This window comes from Elephas maximus, chromosome 6 (genome assembly GCF_024166365.1).
Source record: "Elephas maximus indicus isolate mEleMax1 chromosome 6, mEleMax1 primary haplotype, whole genome shotgun sequence".
In the NCBI taxonomy this organism is placed as follows: Eukaryota; Metazoa; Chordata; class Mammalia; order Proboscidea; family Elephantidae; genus Elephas; species Elephas maximus.
Window position 1 is genome coordinate 76,641,779 of NC_064824.1, and position 22,102 is coordinate 76,663,880.

The 22,102-nt window shown below is 38.9% G+C and overlaps 1 protein-coding gene across 9 annotated transcripts in view; it reads left to right on the plus strand.

Annotated features, from left to right (window-relative positions):
• The window catches only part of OSBPL6 (oxysterol binding protein like 6), a 110,614-nt gene that overhangs the window by 64,794 nt on the left and 23,718 nt on the right, over window positions 1–22,102 (plus strand). For 6 of the 9 annotated variants that reach the window (XM_049887529.1, XM_049887530.1, XM_049887535.1 and 3 more), the window contains 2 exons: window positions 9,407–9,572; window positions 12,797–12,930. In XM_049887529.1, the coding sequence (XP_049743486.1) occupies window positions 9,407–9,572; window positions 12,797–12,930 (300 nt within the window). Of the gene's footprint in view, window positions 1–3,820; window positions 3,896–9,406; window positions 9,573–12,796; window positions 12,931–22,102 lie in introns of all 9 variants that reach the window. The other 3 variants (XM_049887531.1, XM_049887532.1, XM_049887537.1) reach the window with 1 other exon arrangement.

Sequence of the window (22,102 nt, forward strand, 5' to 3'; positions counted from 1 at the left end):
CCTTGTCTTGGACCATAAAAATTAAACTTATGATTTGGCTTTTCTTTTTATTATACTATAAAATGAATTTATATTCTAGTACAAAAGGAACTGCTTTTCAGCTTTCTTCTGTCTTCTGAATAACAAAATCCTCTAATTCAGACTGCATTAATAACATTCTTTATATTGTAATTATGAATGTGTCAATAACAAACTCTTGTTGTTTTGCTTGCTTATTTAATGTATTTGAAAATAAACCTTCATAAACACTAAGGATCCATGCTTTTTTAATTTAGAATGTCCATATTCTATGAACACAATTTTTTTGTATTTTTTTGTTCAGTATGTTTTTGTGTGTTTTCCATTCTATTCATAAAATTAGTACAGTAGAGACAAATGTGCCAAATTATTTCACAAGAAAAAAAAAATTACCTAAAATGGCTTTTGGCAGTATCATTTGTTTTGAATTTGTGATTGGCTAGTTTGTTTTGTTTTGTTTTGTTTTTTTAGGCATGGTATCTGTGGTTATCATGTTGCTGTTACTAGGTACTGTCGAGTTAGTTCCAACTCATAGCGACCCTATAGGACAGAGTAGAACTGCCCTATAGGTTTTCCAAGGAGTGGCTGGTGGCCTTTGAACTGCCAACCTTTTGACTAGCAGCTGAGCTCTTAACCACTACGCCACCAGGGGTCCATGGCTATCATAGCCAGGAAAAAATAATTGAGAAGGCTAGCATCGTATGAACATACACAGTTGTGGATAGATAGTATTTCAGTCCTATGTTCACAAGGTTTGCTGTGGCAGAGCTGTCTGGTTCACAGGTGTTGTCTTGAATAGGTTGATTCTCAGTGAACCTGCGTGTGGTGCCTTTGGCCTCCCTGCTGCTGCTGCTACGAGGCCCACCATAATACCTGTGTCTCTCAGTGTTTTTTTCTGAAGGAAACAGAATGCAACTGTGAATACCCCTCCTAGTCACAGGCTTCTTTTGAGTCATCAAACAAAATTGCGCAAAAAGCAGGAAAATATTCCTCATTCATATTCCTGCCACATCTTTGGGTGGTTTGTTTGTTTTTATGTTTTTATTCATGCAGTTTTGCTCTGTTCTCATTTTGCCAAAGAGTAATAAGATGACCCTTCTGACTCTAGTTATTTTTTAAAGGAAATTGGAATGATTTCATCTCCAGGCCAAAAGAAAATTCTGCCGCTTAAAAACTGGGAGATTCAGTTCCAGCTCCCAAGTAGAAATAGACTTAGCGGTGGCAGTGAGCTATTAATTACTCCCAGAGAAACCCATTTTCACTTGTACTAGTAAAACAAAAGGTATCATAGGAGTGAGTGCTGTAGAATTTGGTACCATCCCTGAACCTTTTCTGCCCATAAAAGCCAGTAGGCCTTCCAGGAGTTCTTAGGATGCTCATTCTCAACTAGTCAGAAGTTACGTGAAGTTTCTTCAACCTGTACACTTGGCTGGGGAATCATAAGCTCATCTGGGTGTGACTGTGACCAGTATTGAGCATCATTACTCATCAGTATTTTGCCTACAGAAAGACAGAGCATTTATCTTTAATGTAGTGGACTCTAAAACATACCCATCTCCTTCTCCAGCCCTAACACATGGTTCTATCCCCACCCTATCCCCATTTTAAGTGTTTTGTGACTGTTGAATCTATTCTAATGATGCCAACCATTTGTTTTGAGTTCATAATCATCTTACTACTTGAACCATCTTCTCTGGTATTCGTTGAGTCAGCCAATTTGAGAGGCTTTGTAGTGAGCAGCTCATTTTCATCCTCTTTGTTATAACTTTAGGAGTTCCTGGGTGGTGCAAACAGTTAAGAGCTCGACTTCTAGCCAAAAGGTTGGCAGTTCGAACCCACCCAGAGGTATCTCAGAAGACAGGCTTGGTGATCTGCTTCCAAAAGGTCACAGTCTTGAAAACCCTATAAAACAGTTTCTAATCTGCAACACATGGGGTTGCCATGAGTCAAAATCAACTCCACGGTAACTAATAACAACAACAATTATAACTTTCAGCATACCGGCTGTAGGTGAAGGAACATAGACTGTTTGGTGGTGGTTGTTATTGTTACTGTTACTGTTGTTAATGTTGTTTCACTGAACTTTGCTTTGAACATTCTATAGTAATAGTCATTTCGAAATAACTGCAAAATAGATCGTTTAAAAAATTGATCTCAGAAAAGTAAAAGTAAAAACATGTTATACTAGATATTTGATTGCTTCTTTTTGCAAACACTAGATTGTGCTACTAATTTTAGTGTGAGAGTTAAATTGGACCTATATGGCCATATTTCTAAGAAGCCATTGGGAAGTTGGCCTCAGGAACCCAGTGTGTAACTCACTGAAGGCAACATTTGTCGTAGAAGGATCTGTGGGGATTACCTTTTAGAAAAAGGGTTTCCTATCTTACGAACGTAAAATTTTCTTGCTCTAATAGAATCTCAGTATCATCATTATGCCATAACAATTTGGCTGTGGCTTAAATGGGTAGAGGAGAGCAAGGAGAGAGTGATTAAAAAGGAGTTGCTGTAGAAGGGAGAACCACTGGATTTCCCATGTTACTATTAGCATGTATTAAGTACTGGACCCCTAGATGTTGGAAGGGACTAGGAATAGTAGGGAGTACATAGTAGCACATCTGATGCCATTCTATGTAGCTGCCCTAGATCTCACAGATACTCAGATTCTACTAAGAATAAAAATAAGTTTTTCCTTCTTTTGTTACATTAAGCATAAAGGGTACTTTTTGTGAAAAACAGGTTGTGTGTGTATGTGTGTGTCTGTATCTGTGTGTGTTTGTGAGTATGGAAAAGAAATGTAAATGTAATTGGTAAAATATAAAGAGAATTGGAGATACAGGAATCTGAAAATACTTTCTGTCATTCTAGAAGGACTAAAGAGGTCATGCCATTTTCTCTCAATCTGAACTGATAGGTGCCTCTTAAGAAAGTACATCTCAGTTAAATAAAAGACAAATCAGGTCTGTCAGATAGGGCAGAGTTCAGTGGTTAGAAGAAAATATCATTATCTCTTAATCCCATCAGTCAAAACAGGAAGAAAACAAATGAGAGGAAGCTCTAGGATTTTCCTGTATGTTATGCATAGGGGCCCATCACTAAATGAAACCTATGCCTCTTCTTTTCATAGTTGATTTTTGTAGGCATTAATTGTTACAGTACACTGAATGACTTGAAATTATTTCCCATGCTTCCTCCTCAGAAGTTTCTTCAGCCTGAAAATCCCAACTTCAACTCCACTCCTAATGTTGAATCCTAGCAAACTTTCCAGTAGGAGAAAAAGTAGGAAGGGGGCAATTTATGATACCCTTTCTCTTTTTTCTCTTACTTTTTTCTTCCCGGAAGCCAACAGCAAAACTCTTCCTGGTCAACCATAGGCTTTCATTTTAACCTTCCCACGTTAACTATTTTATCAGCTTTACCTAAACTTATTTTTTCTTTGCTGCCACTTATTGAATGCCTTGTGACTTCATATAATATGAGATTGCAGCAATAAAAACGGTATGCACATTTATTTTAAAATCACAGACTACTCATCAATTCATAACCCTCCGGGTCTTTCTGGGGTGAGAGTTATATTCAGCAAACCCTTAGGTATTTAGGGGTTCCATGAGGAGAATGGTGAGCTACTTACAGCATGAATGTCCCTTCAAGCTCTTTTCAATGCTAAGATTTAGGAAAAGTCAACTTCAGTTAAAAATTCTCCCTCTTCGTTGTCTGATTATCTTTCATCCTCCCATATCCCATCTTCTCCTTTCCCCATCCCATGTTTTCTCCTCCCTTCTCTTCTCCCATTCACTGTCAGGAAGGGCCACCTGCGAAGGGCCAGTTCAGCACAACTCGGCGCCGGCAGAGGCTAGCGGCAGCAGTGGCTACAACAGTGAGTGGATTTCCATCTCAAAGGGGAGTTTATAAGGATGGGAAATGGTGTGCAAATGTCATTTCCCTGTTCTGTTGGTGCCATTCTAATGTATTGGCTGATCCGGTGCATGTTCTCTGGCTGTCTTTGCACAGCAGGAGACACTCAGGGGTATCCCTTCTTGCAATGGAAAACTATTACATAATCCACTTCTTTACTTCTGCTCTCTGTGTAAGAAATAATTAAAGTCAAGCTTACAAAACTGAGTACAGCTCCCATGGTGTGGAATTTCCTGAGATTGTACTGTTATTTTTCTGCCATTGTGATTTTGGAACCTTTACAACTGATTTCTGTTTTTCTAAGAAAAGTCATGTTACTACAGACGTACACTGTGCCTTTTTTTTTTTTTTTTTGGCAGCAGTGTGACTATTTGAAAAGGATGTGAGAATAAAGAAATGAGAGGGTAAGAAGGTGAATTTTGATGTTGTTTTGAAATGGCTACCAAAATTACACATAAACCCCCAAAAAATTACACATAGCAAGGGAAAATTATTTTCTGGAAAAATATTGAAATGAAAATCAGAACATGTAGTATGTAAAGATATAACAAAGTTAAAGGGTGTTTATATCTAGAGTTTTGCTTATGTAGTTTTTTAAGAGAAAATAGAATGGCTGTAAGGCATGTAGATAAAGTATTGTGATGGACAATCCTAGCAACCAGAATTTTAAATTGAGCAGAAATGTTTAGAATAGTGAATTGTCCCTACAGAATGCTTATAAAACAGAATAAGCACAGGGACTGTTTGCTAGATAAACATAAAGCATCATATTTACTTAATCATGAAATCCTATGAATTTTTTGGTTTTTTTTTTTAATGCAGAGGACTGAGTCACAGCAATCATAGATGTTAGTTTTTGGCTGTTAGATAATATTTCCTGAATTAACAACAGTCTTTTCTTGCTAATGCTGGAGTATGTTTCAGACCAGAATTATTGAAAAAAAAAAAATGAAGAATTTTTTGTTGCGTTGCTGTAGATTGGATACCTGTGCCAAGGTGGTTGATTTTCTACTTAATGATTAGTAATTGAGTCTTGCTTTATATATGCATACTTAGCTGGGTTGTTTCAGAAACAAAATTGCTTTTGATTATGAAATGAACCAGTGACCTGGAATTCATTTAGGGAACTGACACCTAAACTCAGAATTTTGTGAACATTTGAATAAACAAAATATTGGAATTGATTTCATAGCTAATACATATCTTACGCATGTATTCAAATGTAGACACGTACAGTCTATGACACTGACGCAGTAGCAGATTCTGACAGTAGATACATGTATAATAAATAATTCTTAAAACAATTTTTCATTTATAAAATTAAGAAATCCATATGATTATTAGAACAGCATCTCAGCGGAAAGGAAGGGTCAACCATTTTATGCAGGTACTGTTTCCTTTAAGTATTTCAAAGATGACAAGCAGGAAAATGATTGTTTCTACTTTGTTCCTTTTTTAAATTGTAGATCCAAGTAATGACTGTAATAAAACTGGGATTAGAACCTATTTGAATAGAATGGGTTTATGTTTTAAAAATTGGGGGTAGAAAAGAAAAAGCTTTTGAAAGAAGAAAGCATAAATGTCCACCTTCCAGGATAGCTGTGACTATAGAAGTTAAGAATGACATTTAGTAATGTCACAACTGGGAGGAATAACTGCTCACTTGCAGACTATTCTACTCTCTCCAGGATTTATAGCTTTAACTACAAACCAGGGCATAACAAAGCCTAGCAGGACCCTCTGAGCTGGCGCCCTCAGCTCTCTCACCTACATCTCAAGAGCCTGATGCTGGTGACTCAACCCTCCTATTTCTTTTTCCCCCTGTTTAAATTTGTGTGTGTCTGTGTGTGTGTGGTATATAACAAAACATTTGCCATTTCAACATTCCTTACATGTACAGTTCAGTGACATTAATTACCATCATCATGTTGTACAACTATCACCACTATTTCCAGTTTTTTCCATCACCCTTAGCGGAAGCTCAGTAACACCTAGATATATTTCTTTTAGTGCAATGGTTCCCCTTAATTCCCGGTCTTTTCTCTTCCCAACATTACATCCCACACATTTTTTGATCCTCTCCTATCCTGCTAGGTGCCTTTTACTTAGAATCCTTCCAAATGGCTCCTACTCACGATTTCTCTTACCTACTCAGGTGTCTGGGGCAGTTGAGATTGTTTCCAAAGAAATACACCCAAGGAGATGTTTCAGAAATCTACTGTTGTTGACTCTTAGAACCAGCACCCAGAATGGCCTACTTGTAACATCAGCCAGACCCAACAGACAGAAACTTGGGGCAGAGAAATACTGACCCCCTCCTCGTGGAGGAACACTGAGGGTCCCAGTTCACTCAGAGGTCCCCAAAAGAATTCCTGTACCCAAAATGCAGAATAACAACAGCAGAGGGCTTTTTGCACATTGGCTTGATGAGTTGTATAAACTTGGAATCTACCTTAGACATATTGGTGTGTTTTTTCTTTCATGTTTACCATTGCTTAGTTTCGGTGCCAGCAATTCCATGGCCACCTCTGTTTCTATTTTAACTTCTTCATAGTTGGGTGTTAAGAGCATATCCTAACATCCCCATTCCAAACTACAGTTATTGGTACTAGAATTTTCCAGGATCAGGCTTCCTCCCTATCATAGAACTTCAAGGAAGGCTTGGATTTCTGTCCTGAGCAGTGTGTAAAGGCCCAAACCCAGCACTGATGCTTCTCAGGAATAAGCGTTAAGAGCTGTGGGCAGCTCCACTCCAGCCACCACTGATAGAACGTAGTTATCAAATTGATAAATAAAAAAAAAAAAAGAATAAATAGGTCCCCAGGCTGAAGAGAAATTTTCCATTACAATTAGATTCCAAAACCAAACCCACTGCCGTCGAGTCGATTCCGACTCATAGCAACCCTATAGGACAGAGTAGAACTGCCCCGTAGAGTTTCCAAGGAGTGCCTGGCAGATTCGAACTGCCGACCTTTTGGGTTGCAGCCGTAGCACTTAACCACTATGCCACCAGGGTTTCCACAATTAGATTAATACATCCCAATTTGTATTTTCAATTTCATTTCATGAATTCTTCAATTAAGTTGACCCATTCCACACACTTCTTTTTAGCAAGAAAGATAACAATATAAACATTTTCATTCAGAAGTATATAAAAATTAGTTTTCAATTTCCAAGTCCCTTTCCCTGTGGGGAAACTGTAAATCCACTTTTACAGTTTTAATTGCCAATTTAAACTTCCATTATGTTCAAAATATAAATTTGTAACTTTTTTTTTTTTTTTCAGCATCTAATTTCAACTTTTACTAGGGAGCCATTATCCGAGGGACTACTCTGGGTCCTTACTGGACTCTCTGGGTCTTCACTGCATAATGGCCTCGTGTCCCAACCTCTCTCCTAGGTGTCTTGACCCCCTCCCCACCTACTCAAGGAAGGAGACTCCTCTCCTAAACCATGCTAATCCTTGGGGTGTTGGGGGCCCCTGCGTACAGATAAAGTCGTTAGACTGTGATCATCAACATATTGCAACCCTATCATCAAACACCCACATTCCTTTTTCTTAATGCTTTTATGGTTCCTTGTATTAGAAACCTTATCCGTAAGTCTAAAAACTCCCTAGTCTACCCATTTCCTCAGGTCAGGGTCTCTCCCCACGGCCTCCGAATCTCCATAAACCTCTCTCAGGGATCCTTTGTGCCCCTCCTAGAGGGCTATGGGCTGACTGCTCTTTCTAGATTTAGCATCACCAATGTTGAAGTCAGGAATTTCCTTTATCTATCTTCAAATATTTTTCCATATAAATCCCCTTCTTTTATTGCATCTCAAAAGGACCCCAGTGATTGTTATCATAAAGTTACCTGGACAGAATTCCAGCAGATTATTGAACCCAAGAACTCCATTTTCTCAAATAGCTAACCTGCCACTTCTGTGTATCTCTTCTCCAAAACAGTTGGATGAGCTAAGCAAGCTGTTAACATCTCCCAGCCCCGAGTGGCCAGGGTATCCATGGAGGGTGAGAGAGAGTTACTTTGATAACTCTAGATACTAAATGCTTTGGAAAACATATATTAACATGCTTACCTTAGCTGAATTTAGGGGGAAAGCTCCATGTTCCCTCCCTTTTCCAGTAAGAGGGAGATACGTTTGAGATAAATAACTCCCTGCCAGAGCAAAGCTACACCAGAAGGATCCTTTGTACAGTCTCAACCATCCTCACCCATATCCCCAAACTGCAGCTCAGGCAGATTTTTTGGTTCTTCTCTCCATTTCCTTCATCTCTCCTCTATATCCTCAGTGTGCTTGCATTCCCTCTCTTTGTTCCTTCTGCCTTCCCTTCCCTTTTCTCCCTCCCCAACTCTCCAAGTCTGTCAGGAAGTTTAAAGCAGAAACTGATATAAGTGGTTCTGACATACATACATGTTTATATCACACAAGGTATTGGTTCTTTGCTCCTACAGTATGGTTCCTGTTAGATAGGAGATGTGACTTATCCTTTAATTTATTCAAAATTCTGTGCATGGAGGAGTCTACGAGTCTGGTCCTTGGAGACCATCATGAACATCTGTGCAGTAGGTATTAGGGAGAGGCTACTGGTGATCTGATTTACAAGAAGAATTGGTATTTCCGTTTTTCAAGAATGTTTGGTAACAGCATTTGTAATGGTCAGGAAGAACCTTCTAGAAGAGAGGGCAGGCATGTTGCTTCCCTCATCACAAGCCTAGTCCAGGTTCAGCCTGGGCAGGGACGTGCACCTCTAGCCATTTAGGAAAATCTATAGTAATATGACTTTTCTTTTTTTTTTTTTAACTCTGTACTTTTCAGTATTGGCCAGTTCGTAAACCGTGTTCATATATGTAAACAGCTCATAAACCATATTCATATATGTAACCTATGCAGGTAAACTTTAATTTATATATTTCGTTACTAGTATATGTTCTAAAAATTCTATTTCAAATTTAGTCTCTTTAAGCCACTATTTTATCTACTTTTGAACTTGATTTGTGTTTTATCTGCTTGCCATGAAAAAAAGTGAACCTTTGTGAATTTTTAATGGTTAGTCTGACTTAAGATCCTGTTCCAGGCTCAGAGAGAAGTGAACACAAATAGTTCTCTGATACGGATTTTATAAGAAAGGTCAGCTGTGTCACAGCTCAGACTGTTGTTTTGTTTGTTTGTTTTTCTGCCAGTTATTTTTTCAATAAAATTCTTGAGTTCAAAAGTGAAACTGATCTGGGATTCCGCCTTCTCTTCCTGTCATTCTGTAGTCATCTCTTTCTGTAACAGAAAGACTGGTGAGTCAGGGGCAGCGCTAAGTCAACTATGGCAAATGAGATTCCCTTCCCGCCCCGCAGCCCACTGCAAAATAAACCAGTACAGTGTCTCGAGTGTGTCAGCCTGGAAGAGATCTTTTCTGTGTAGGAGAAGGGGGAACAATGCCTGTTGCTCTTTAATAATTTGTATCTTCCTCTTTCAGGTTCCATTCAGTGCTACAATGTCACCGGTTCGCTTGCATTCCTCCAACCCCAACCTTTGTGCAGATATTGAATTTCAGACTCCCCCCAGCCATCTCACTGACCCTCTGGAAAGTTCAACGGATTATACAAAGCTTCAAGAAGAATTTTGTCTAATTGCCCAGAAAGGTAACAACAAATGTAACATGCCCTTTAGGGACGCTCTCTTCTTTGATGAGAGGTTGCCATTTTTTCTTTTATCTTTGTCTAGGTCATCATGCTAGAAAGATTAAATGTTTTTCTATACTATTTGGAGTTCTTTATACAAAGTACATCAGGATGCTATGCCTGGGATGTGAACACACATCAGAGGTCTACAGTTTTGATTGAATAAAGATAGTGTCACTGGGATGAAGAAAGAGGGAAAGAAAGAAAGGGTTATCCTAGACAGTCCAGCAGATACTACTATTCAGCATCTCCCCCCTCCCCCAGTGTCTTTAGTTGTCATTTAGTATGTATTTATCGGCTATCCTTAGCAAGAAAGAAGGGAGAAAAAAAAAAACAGATTCTGGTTGAGTTCCTCTGTCTCTTTTTTTAAACAGCACTTACTTAATTGTGCTTTACAATTTGTGGGTCAGGAATTCAGGCAGGGCTCAACTAGACAGTTTTGCTCCATATCACATTGGCTGGGCTCACTTGATGGTATGAGGCCGGGCTGGTCTGGAAGGCCCAAGGTGGCTTCAATCCTGTGCCTGGGACCGTGGCAGGACGGCTGGAAGACTGCACTCAGCCATGCCCCTCTCCCTCTTCATGTCTTCTCAGGGACCCCGTCGTGGTTTTAGGACTTTAAGAGACCAGACGTAGGAACTTGCTGGTCTAGTTCAAGGCTAGTTCTGGAAGTGGCACAGCATTACCTCCACTGTAGTCTGCTCGTCAGAGCATCACAAACCAGCCCAGATTTTTGAGGATGGGGAAAAAGATCCTACCTTTAAATCTCTTTTTTATGTTAAATTTTCAATAAGGCTTACAGTGTTAGTTAGCTTGTCATTGTCAGCCACGGAGAGTAATGTATAACAACAGTAGGGTGGATAGTAGAATATAGATGGACTGAGCAGTCCTATCTGTGCTTAAGAAAAAGAACCATGGCTCCCAAATCACCTCCCCCTTGCTGCCATAGCATTTAACTTTTAGCCAGTGAAAGCTTTTTTTTTTTTTAATTAAGATAGGAACCTTCCTAGGTATTGTTTTTTAAAATGTGTAATCTCCTGGAGAGAGATATACATTATGTTGTTTTTGGTCTCTTAACTTTATTGTGAATTAATCGTATTTCTTTCCCCTGGGGCTGCTCGTAATAGGCTATAATATATTCTTGAAAAAATGTGTGTTAAATGGAACATCTCTTACCAAAAACCCATTGCTGTCAGTCGATTCCGACTCATAGCGACCCTGTTGGACAGAGTCGAACTGCCCCATAAAGTTTCCAAGGACCGGCTAGTGGATTCGAACTGCCGACCTTTTGGTTAGCAGCTCAGTTCTTAACCACTGTGCCACCAGGGCTGGAACATCTCCACTGCCCCTAATGCCCAAGTACCTGGTGGCTCAGGAAAAGAAGGGACCCACACTGAGAACCTCTCTGGGAATGTTGAACCAACAGAAATTTACACTCTCAAACCATTAGCAAAGATGTACTATTTTAGTTTTCCTTAATTCAGTAGTCCCAAAAAATTAAGCTACATCACCTTACCCTTTTTTTCCATAGATTTCTCAGCTGGGGTTGTGTAAGGCCACCTCTCGCTCTCATCTGCCATTTTACTCCAAGTACATTTTCACTGCATTTCTCAGCTGAGTGCCAACTATGTTATGAGAGTAGAGCAATGTTCTTTTGTTTCCCTAACAGGATAGATTTATGGCCAGTTAATCCAGTAATTCTTAATTCCAGCAGAGGGCGCCAGCTAGAATGAGATCACAACCTGTGTGTTGAATATAGCACAGCTGCTATAGGGAGATGGGTGAATCTGAAGGCAGCTCAGGAAAGCTTTGTGTATTTGGTTGCAATCCTGAGAAGCTTTCAGGAAATCCAGATTTCAACAGTTTTAAAGCCTCTGTTGAAACTGCATATTTTCTTTTCAACAGACACACAAAATCTCTATGCTAGGGGAAAAAGGGGCTTTTCTGTGACTTAAGTGAACTCTTTAGAAAGCATTATGAGTTTTAAAATGGGCAAAGACTCTGCTTTCAGAGCTGCCAGTAGGGTTAATGTATTCCAGTTATTGAGTTATCACCTTTAAATTGATTACAACTGGAATTTAACATATAAATCAATAGATTGGGACTCCCTCATAATGCTGCCATTCCCCCACCCCTTTAATTCAGGCCACAGTAATTTGTGCTAAAATTTCCTACTTCTTTAAAAATAACCCTTAAAAAAGGAAATTCCTACTTTAGAAGACTTTGTATTCTATAGAAACTCTGATGTTGTAAAGATAGCAGTTGGAGAGTCATCCTTTTTGTAGTTCAGAGTTAAAGATTGCCACAGGTGTTAACTAATGTAGATTATTGGGTATGCAGGGATGGGAAAGTTGTCTTTATCATTGCTTTTAAATCAAAGCCCTTCTAACATCAGCATATTCTTCGCTATGAGTAATTCAAGTGCTGTTCCTAAAACCAAATCATTTTCTACCTCAAAAGAACTAGTCAGAACTTCTAGTTCAGCTGCCTGTTTTTTGGTGACAGGACTCATAAAAATGCTCTTTTGGGATGCATACTTTATGGAAATAATTTTTGGATAGTTCTAAATTATTTACATGAGACTTCATGATACACAGAACTTGGAAGTATCATCGTCAGATGTGACAAAAACTTTTTCTCCTAAGATTTATAGATAAAAAAAAAAAAGATTTATAGATTAGCTTCTAAATATTGGTATTTCGAATTGATATTTTCTGTGCTACTTTCAAATCTTTGTTGTCTTGTTTGGTATGAAATGCTAAAAATTCCACCCTGATTAATTACCACTACCATACTTTATTAAGGAGCCCTCGTGGGTCAGTGGTTAAGCACTTGCCTCCGAAAGGTTAGCAGTTGGAAGCAACAAGCCCCTCTGTGGGAGAAAAGACCTGGCAATCTGCTCCCATAAAGATTAAAAAACCTATGGAGCAGTTCTACTCTGTCACATTGGGTCACTGTCAGTTTGAATCAACTCAACAGCACTCAACAACCATATTTATTTTGAGTATAGATATTCAAATAGATTCTATTTTTAAGGCTAAATTTTAGATGATAACATAACCTTCCAAGAAATGTCTGTGTATGAGCTGAAGTTCTGAGAAGTTTATAATTTTGTGTATTCTTTCTGGATACATTTGATAGCTGTTTCTCACTTTTCTTTCAACCCTAACTGCATCCCCACCCAGTTCATTCTCTACTGAAGTCTGCGTTTAACAGCATAGCTATAGAGAAGGAGAAGCTTAAGCAGATGGTTTCTGAGCAGGATCACAATAAAGGCCACAGCACACAGATGGCTCGGCTCAGACAGTCACTGTCTCAGGTAAATGCAAGTGTTTGTTTTCACATGAAAGACACACTCTAATCCTATAAGGCCAGAGAAGGGGGAGGGTCAGCCATGGGTGTGGTTCATTCATCTGAAATCTTCCCAAGTCATCGAGGTGTCAGTATTAAATGTTACTGCATTTTTTTCCAAAAAACAAACCAAAGTAAGAGCAAAAATAAACCAAATTTGCTTGCAAGCCATATAATTGTTATTTTGGCTGATGGAATACTTAATGCCTATCTTAAAGTCATTTATAAGGCAGTTCCTGGCTTTAAAAAAGTAATTGTGCATATATACATGATTTATATATCTAAAATATGTTCCAGAATATATGTTCAGCCCAGTGTTGTATAGAACAAAGTATATAGATATTCCACATGTGATACTTGTCCCTCTTATTACACATATTATTAATCTGTTCGAATTTACTGATTACTATTTTTTTTTTTTTTATTACCCACCTCTACTTTTTTGATGTGCACAGTCTTAGGATTTACTTCCTTTCAGAGTTATGCTCCCTGAAGCTCAATTTTTATATCTCAACATATACTATACACTTGATTTTATATTACCAATCAAATCCCTGTATACAGATATAAAAGTTGAAATTTCTAATGAAAGTTCTTTAAAGTCATGCCTTAAGCTTTTCCATTTCCTCTGAAGTAAGTATTTTCATCATTTAGTCAATAAATGCACTTATTTTAATTCCTTTGGGAATTCAATGTTGTTATTGTGATTTTTGTGTGAGAACTCAGTGTTTATATAAAATATTGTTCACTTCCTGGTGCCTTGGACCAGAGTGAAGGAGCAAGCAAATCCTGGGTAAGTGGTTCTCCATATGGATCAGATCCTGCTTGAATAGTTTCCTTCAGTCCCTATAAGTTACACCTAAGCTGTATGACTGCGTTTGATGTACCTGAACTGTCAGCTTATTTTCCATGTTAAGCTTCATGTTACTCAGTGCTGTTACCTGAGTCACACTTTTTGTGTCCACCATAAAATGCCGTCAGTTGAGGTGCATACGTCGCTTCCAGTGCAAAACCCGGGGCTTTGGGAGCATGAGCTAATATTAAAAGTGGCACCTATTCTGCCAGTTTGCAGAAGGCTTTATTCCTAAGAATGCTTTAATGGTTTTCCCTGTACTGTTCTCATGTGTTGAAAGTTAATTGATCACACATCACAGAGATCAAAGTAATGGTCAAATAAGCATGCAGATAATCATTTTGTAAATATATAAAATATGCTCTTGTTCTCCTAAGTATTGGAATGTTGCCTTCTGGCATATTGAGTGATAGCAGTTTAGCGGTGTTAGTCAAGCCGGTTGCTAAGAAAACTGAGAAACTTCGTTGATTGGTGTTATTTGCTTGTTGGTCAAGACTGGGAACGGTATATAGAGATCCTGATTTGGGCATCAAGTGAGATTTGAATGATTAAGAACAGAACTTTTACAGTAGTTAATCACTTGTTTATTGATTTTATTTCACTCAGCCTACTGTGCTAGGTACTGTATGAGGTGATGACAGCAGCCCTGGCCTTGTTCACAGGAAGCTCATGGCCTGATTAGTGGGATGAGCAGCATTTACTCAGGAAACAGTTCAGTGGACCACACAGAAGTCCATTCAGAGCACAAATGAATGGTGCAGATTTCCAGGGCTCTGTTGTCAGAGCTGACAAAGGAGCCACAGATCAGGCTTCGTGGAGGAATTGGACCTTGAATTGGGCCTGGGCAGATAGCAGCAGCTCCCAAGGCAAGAGCTGATGCTACCACGATAAGAGTAAAATAAAGCAAAACCAAAATAATATCAGTTGTTACTGGTGAGGAGTGAGCTTCTTGGATCAAGTAGACATATGAGACTATGTTGGCAGCTTCTGTCTGGAGGGGAGATAAGCGGGCAGAGGGGGCCAGAGGCTGGCCGAATGGACACAAAAATAGAGAGTGGAGAGAAGGAGTGTGCTGTCTTATTAGGGGGAGAGCAACTAGGAGTATATAGCAAAGTGTATATCAATTTTTATATGAGAGACTGACTTGATTTGTAAGCTTTCACTTAAAGCACAATAAAATTAAAATAATAATAATAATTATCAATTGTGTGTCCTTTGGGTTAAACATCTCCTTCTCTTATCCAAACATATTTATTTGCATCTAGAGTTAGAGCCTCAATAAGTTTTTGTTGGGGTTTTGGTTGGGTTTTGTTTTTAGTTGTTATATTTAGTTTTTTTTAACCAAAAAGCTCAATTTTATCCTCAGAAGATAGGAGAGTAATTTGGGGCTATTCTACTAGAGAATTCAGTGCTTTCAGTTACGTGTTCACATTCTGGTGTCTGTTCAGATCCTCCCACTGGGGCAGCCATGCCCTCACAGGCTGTCTATTCCCTTCACCTCTGAGGCTGGACTCTCTTTTGAGAATCACCTCAGCCAGCCTTTACTTAAGTATTTACATTGACTGACAGCTCACTCCTTCCTAGTGAACCACTATCCATGGCTAGACCACTGGAGAGGTGTCTAGAGAATGGCAGGTGGTTCATAGAGGCTGAAACAAGGGGTGAACAAGGAAGACTTACTCTAGAAGCAGCTAGTTTACAGCAACCAATGCATCAGGGACCACACAAAGGAGTTTGGATTTATCTTATTGTGATAGGGAGAACTTAAAGAATTTTAACTGGTGTGCAATCATGTCAGAAATTGGAAATATTATTGTGTATTTCTGCATATAAGGGAGCCCTGGTAACACAATGGTTAAGACACTTGGTTGCTAACTGAAAGGTTGGCAGTTCGAACCCATCAGCTGCTCCATGGGAGAAAAGACCTGGCGATCTGCTCGCATGAAGATCACAGCCTAGGAAACCCTATGGGTAATTCTACTGTATCCTGTAGGGTTGCTATGAGTCAGAATTGACTTGAGGACACAACAACAACAATTTCTGCATATTAGAAAGATTAGTTTAGTATGGCAGATGAATGGAATGAAGGCAAAACTACTTAGAAGGCTATTATGATAATCCAGAGATGTGTGTCTAAACTAAGCAAGTGCCAGTAGGGTTTGAAGGAGGGGATGGGTTCAAAGACACCAAGGAGGGAGAATCAGCATGGCTTGGAGATCAGCCGCATTTTGGAGAGAAACAAGTCAAAGCTAATTTCCAGCTTTTTTACTTGGACAACTATGCAGGCAATTTGATATATAGATCTAGAGCCCAAGAGAGTGGTCTAGGCTATAGAAAAGGATGTGGATATCCTAATACATAGGTGAAGTTATAGGTATCGATGAATTGTGTATTGAGTCAGAATATAAGTGACCCAGTGGTGCTGCCATGAGGAAGATTAATAGTTAAAAAACATGCTAAGAGAGGGAAACTTTTGGTGAAGACCCAGGGATAGCAGCCAAAGAATTTAGAAAGCAATGACGATTGAGATCAAGGGTAAAGAGTTTTGATAGTCTCAAGAAGGAAAAAGTTAACAGAATCCGATTTAGCAGCAAATAATACATGTACTAAAAAAAAAAAAACCTTCATTTTGGCAGTCAGGAGAGCATATTTCAGAAGACTGGGGGGGAAGCTATGATGGGATTGTCCAGAGTTGATGAATGGTGAAGAAGCAGAAATTTCTAGGATTGGCTTCTTTGTTTCTTTCTAGAAACCTGGTTGTAAAGAAAAGGAGAGAGAATGTACAATCTGGTAGGGCAATTGAGGTTGGAGTTACCTCAGCATGTTTACTTCATAAAGGTAAGGAGTGAGGTGGATTAGAAGACATCGAAGATGGGCATGGGGTTAAATGATGGGGCCATCTTGGTTGGCCAACTCTATTTTCAGTGTATCTCTGTCAGTACGGCACTTGGGATTGAACAAAATACAGAATAGTTTGAGTAAATAGAGACAGTTTTTTTCCCATATTCTGAATGTGCTTTTATATTAGTATAACTTAGAATTATAGTATGATTTTAGGTAGTCTAAAGATATCATTGGTCCATATTCATGTGTTATTAGTTAAACCCCAGATATTCTCATGACCTGTTGCCAAGCCCAGTCTCCCCCAGAGAGGGAAGGAAGGAGAGAAAATGTGTTTAAATAATTTCTTAATGTAGTCTAATATGTTTAAAGTTACTTCTTTTTATTTGACATAAGCCCTACTTGACATATGTCTCATGATTAAAATGTCATTTTTCAATAAAGAGTTTAAGTATATCAACTCAGCAAATTCCATCATCCTTTTAGAAGGAATGTAGCATATAAAATATATGCAATTAGCATTCTTCACTACATGTTTAACATAATTGTTACCTGCCTGGGGCAAGTAAAATTTGCAATGCTGGGCATTCTAATGAATTCCTCTTCTAAAGTAATATTTCTTCCCTGATCTATACTTACATACCAAAAACCAAACCCATTGCTGTCGAGTCGATTCCAACTCACAGCGACCCTATAGGACAGAGTTGAACTGCCCCATAGAGTTTCCAAGGAGTGCCTGGTGGTTTTGAACTGCCGACCTTTTGGTAGGCAGCCATAGCTCTTAACCACTATGCCACCAGGGTTTCCATATGTACATAGACACATACATAATTCTGTTATTTTACCTCCATGAAACTTTGAAATTGACTTTCATACCTGAGAGGCAGCGTAGATGTTAAACTCAAGCCTGTAGGCAGGGAATTTTATGTGGCATCTATTCCTTTATAAATGACTATATTCTGCATCAGCTATAATTTCACGTCCCGTTTAATGTCATACCCTGAACATGAAAATCAAATAGTATATAATAAGAATAAGGCAGCCTCAGCATAGCATAATAATTATCATAATAAAAATTTCAATTTGACTTGAGTCTATCACTTAATCACTGTTTACTGGTTTAATTTCTTGTCCTAGAATCTGTGCACAGCTTATGGTAAATGCAGTGGAGTTAGGGCCATATAAATGTAAGCAGCAGGATATGATCCCTGTACTCCAGCTAGAAATACCGTATTTCCTTGAATCAGCATGCCCTCAATTGTAAGATGCACCATCATCATTTTGTCTACCACTAAGTCCCTGGAAAAAGACATCATGCTTGGTAACGTAGAGGGTCAGTGAAAAAGAGGAAGACCCTCAATGACAGTGGCTGCAACAGTGGGCTCAGATATAGCAGTGATTGTGAGAATGTCACAGGACTAGACAGTGTTTCTTTCTGCTGTACATAGGGTCACTATGAGTCAGAACCGACTCAACAGCACCTAACAGAACCAAAAACAAAGAAAAACAGCTGTCAATCAAATTGAACTTGTGCTTTCTTACGTATTTATTGTAAGATGCGCCCCAATTTCAGAGATGTTAAGTGTGGATGAAACTGAGCATCTTAGAATTAATGAAATGTGGTATATATGAAAAAAAAATTGGCTTAGCTTACATAGTAGCATAATTAAAAGCCCAGTCATATCTGCCATCCTGCCTGTCCACAACTGTTCACATGCCCAAAATAAATATACTGAGTTGGGATAAAAGTTCCAAGTGTATTGCAGATTTCCACAGTTCCCTAAGACTTGGCCAGGTTTGTTGTGTATGAAGATATTCGTCATATAATCCGTTACGTATTTTTGTAGTTATCCAGCAAGTTTAAATTGATGTGACTTTAGACATAATTTGTTTATTTAAAATCCTTAAAATTTTAATCCTTTGATCCTGTAGGGGCTTAACTGATCATGTCTAGTAAGGAAGTAATGCTGAATGCAAAAACTCATTATAACAGAAATGTTCGCGGCAGTGAGATTTATATTATTAAAAATCTGTAACAGCATAAATGCCCAATAATGGGAAACAATTGCCTATTCCGTAACTATTAAAATCATGTTTATAAAGAGTTATCAACAAACAAAAAAATGCTTATGTGAAAAGAGTAAGTAGCAGACACAGGATGTCAATTATGTCACACATTAAACAATGTGATAAAATGCAAGGGGGAAAAAAACTACAAGTAAATACACCTGAATACCTATAGTTGGTTGATTGGGTAGTAAGGTATGAATTTTGAAAATATTTTTCTCCTTTGTCTTTTCCAAATATACTATTAAAAAAAAATTGCTGTGAAGTTGATTCCAACTCCTAGTGACCCTATAGGACAGAGCAGAACTGCCCCATAGGGTTTCCAAGGCTATAAATCTTTATGGAAGCAGATTGCCAGGTCTTTTCTCCCATGGAGCAGCTGGTGAGTTTGAACAGCTAACCTTTCGGTTAGCAGCCAAGCACATAACCATTGTACCACCAGGGCTCCTATACCAAACCTGCTGTCATCAAGTCGATTCCGACTCATAGCGACCCTATAAAAAAACCCATTGCACAGTAAAACTGCCCCATAGAAACTTTCCAAGGAGCGCCTGGTGGATTCGAACTGCCGACCTTTTGGTTAGCAGCTGTAGCACTTAACCACTACGCTACCAGGGTTTTATACTATAATAGTATATATTATACATTTTACTAAATGGAACTATACTATACTGTAATAGTATATATTTGTTTTAAAATTGGAAAAAAAATGGTAATTTTTAAGAGGTATCCAGGACTTGGTTCTTGCTTTTATCCAAAGGGTTTCTATCTTGCCATATGTTTCATATCCTTCTCCAACCCGGCAGGCTTTCATGATTCCTTCCCAGAACCCACAGTTCCATTTAGTAAAATGTGTAAGTCAGAGTCTCACCCAGACTAAGGTTAATTCTCACCCATTGTCTGCCAGGATTCATGAATGGAAGATAATAGCTAAAGAGGTGGGGTTTGGACAATTGATTATGACTCAGATCTTCAAGACTGTAACTTCTTTTGTAAATTGGGGAGGAATTCAGTGTTTCTTAGAGATATTCACTTGAATATGTACAGGGGACACCAACCAAAACCAAACCCATTGCCATCGAGTTGAGTCTGATTCATATCCCTATCAAGGAATACCAGGCATGAGGAAATGAAAGTGTCATGGAGAGTTTTAGTGTAGTCTGAGCTCACTGACGAAAGCACGGAGTGAGAATAAGCACAGAACCTGTGTAGTAAAGAATCTAGGCACGGTTCCTATCATCAAGGTGCTCCCTCTCTAGAAGGCCTTTGGTCCTATATGCAACTAATACCCATTGCTGTGGAGTTGATTCTGACTCATGGTAACCTTATGGAACAGAGTATAACTGCCCCATAGGGTTTCCAAGGCTGTAGTTTTTAAGGAACAAACTGCCACATCTTTCTCCTTCGGAGCCACTGTTGGGTTCAAACCACTGACCTTTTGATTAGCAGTTGGTGCTTAACCACTGCGCCACCAAGCCTCCTTTATGCAACTAATAGAACAATGTTATTACTGACAAGTCTTCATAGCTTTTCTCGCTCACAGGCTAATGTGAGTGGCTGGTGACCTGCCTCCTTTTTCCTTGCCTCAACACTGTTCACCCTCCTGGAGTACATTCCCTATGTTCTTTCTGCCAGTTTCTGGGGCCTTTTATGTTAATTAACACTGGCATCATTTCACTGAAAATACTTATATTCCTCCATGTTCCCGAGGTTTCCATGATATCATTATATAGGAAAATAGTTGCGTTTCAGGAAGGGAAATATTAAATGTGGTCCTGAGCAATGCCTAAGAGCGGCACCACAAAGCTCATGACACTTCATTGTAAAAAACTTCAAACCATCTGTGTGATCAAGGCAAAAGGAGAGAGGCCAGCCCCAGAAAGATGTTCAGAAATGGGCTGTTGCATGCTTGGTTGTCTGCTTACAGTTTCCACCATAGGGGTTGCCAGAATTGGAACAGTATTTATTTCTGTGTTTTTTGTACTAAGTAACAACTTTTATTCTACCACTGCATATATATTATGAAAAAAAATAATTCCTTTAAAAATTATAGCTCATTCCCTATTGAAATTAAGGCCAGAGTTTGTCTCGTGTACCACCCCCCCCCCCACGCAAACACCTGTGGTCAGGAGCACATTTAACGAATATTGGATTAGATGAGAGCTTAAAGGAGAATCTGCTTTTTAAAAAAAATATCCAGACTAAACAATTCTGCAGTTTGCCTTACAAATGGCAAAGCTATGTTTAAAACTCTCACTGTGAAGAACAATTATCTATCCTTGCCTTTGAGTTTTTGTGGGGTTGTTTTGTTAATTCTGTTGTTCCAGGGACAATAGAAGGTGCATTCACTATGGAGGAACCATGAGTAGAGGTTTGAATGGTAACCTTCAGGCCAAGACTGTGATTCTGCACTTAAAACCACCAGGCAACTGACCGTGAGGCCTTAACGTTTACAAGGTGGTTGTTTTTGTTGTTGTATGCCATTGAGTCGATTCCGACTCAGAGAGCCTATAAGACAGAGTAGAATTGCCCCATAGGGTTTCCTAGGCTGAAATCTTAATGGGAGCAGATCCCCAGGTCTTTTCTCCTGAGGAGCAGCTGGTGCGCTCAAACCACCAACCTTTCCAGTTAGCAGCTGACATTTACAAGGCAGCAAAAATATATCAGGTTCCAAAGATTTAAACAACTAAGATCTCATTATATTTGTGGGCAAAAAAAATCACAGAAGAATAAATAAGCCTATTTATTATAGTCACGAAGGACCGGAGTAAGGCAGTTTTTTATTTTATTTTATCTTTTAATTCCAAGTGTTTGAGATTTTGTACCAGGAAAAATGCTCCTGAGCACTTTTGCAAGATGTAAAGATAATAGGATTCTTCTTTTGGAGCACATGGTGTATACTAAAAATGTAATCACTTTTTTTTCTAACACTTCCCTGTTTTCTCAGCTAGCCAGATCTGTATTTCCTTCTATTCCCAAATTTAACGACTGTAGACTCTGTATCCACCTTTAGTCCATCACTGTTTGACAGCTTACCAGATTAGGTGTGTTATTTGACGTATTTTACAAACTGGGCATTTTTCACTCTTAAAATTCTCTCTGAAATCATTGCTGCCACCATCCAGAAAAGGGCTCCAGTTCATACCCTTCCTCCATAAAGATGAAGAGTGTATCATGTATTGTGTAACTGAAGTTCCAGGTCTTCAAGCTTTATCTCCCCTCCTTCCTTTACCCCACTGCTGTTCTTATAAACTATTTGCTGTGGAGTTGATTCCAACTCATAACGACCTTTGGGCCAGTAGAACTGCCCCATAGGGTTTCCAAGGTTGTAATCTTTATGGAAGCAGACTGCCACATCTTTCTCCCACAGAGAAGTAGA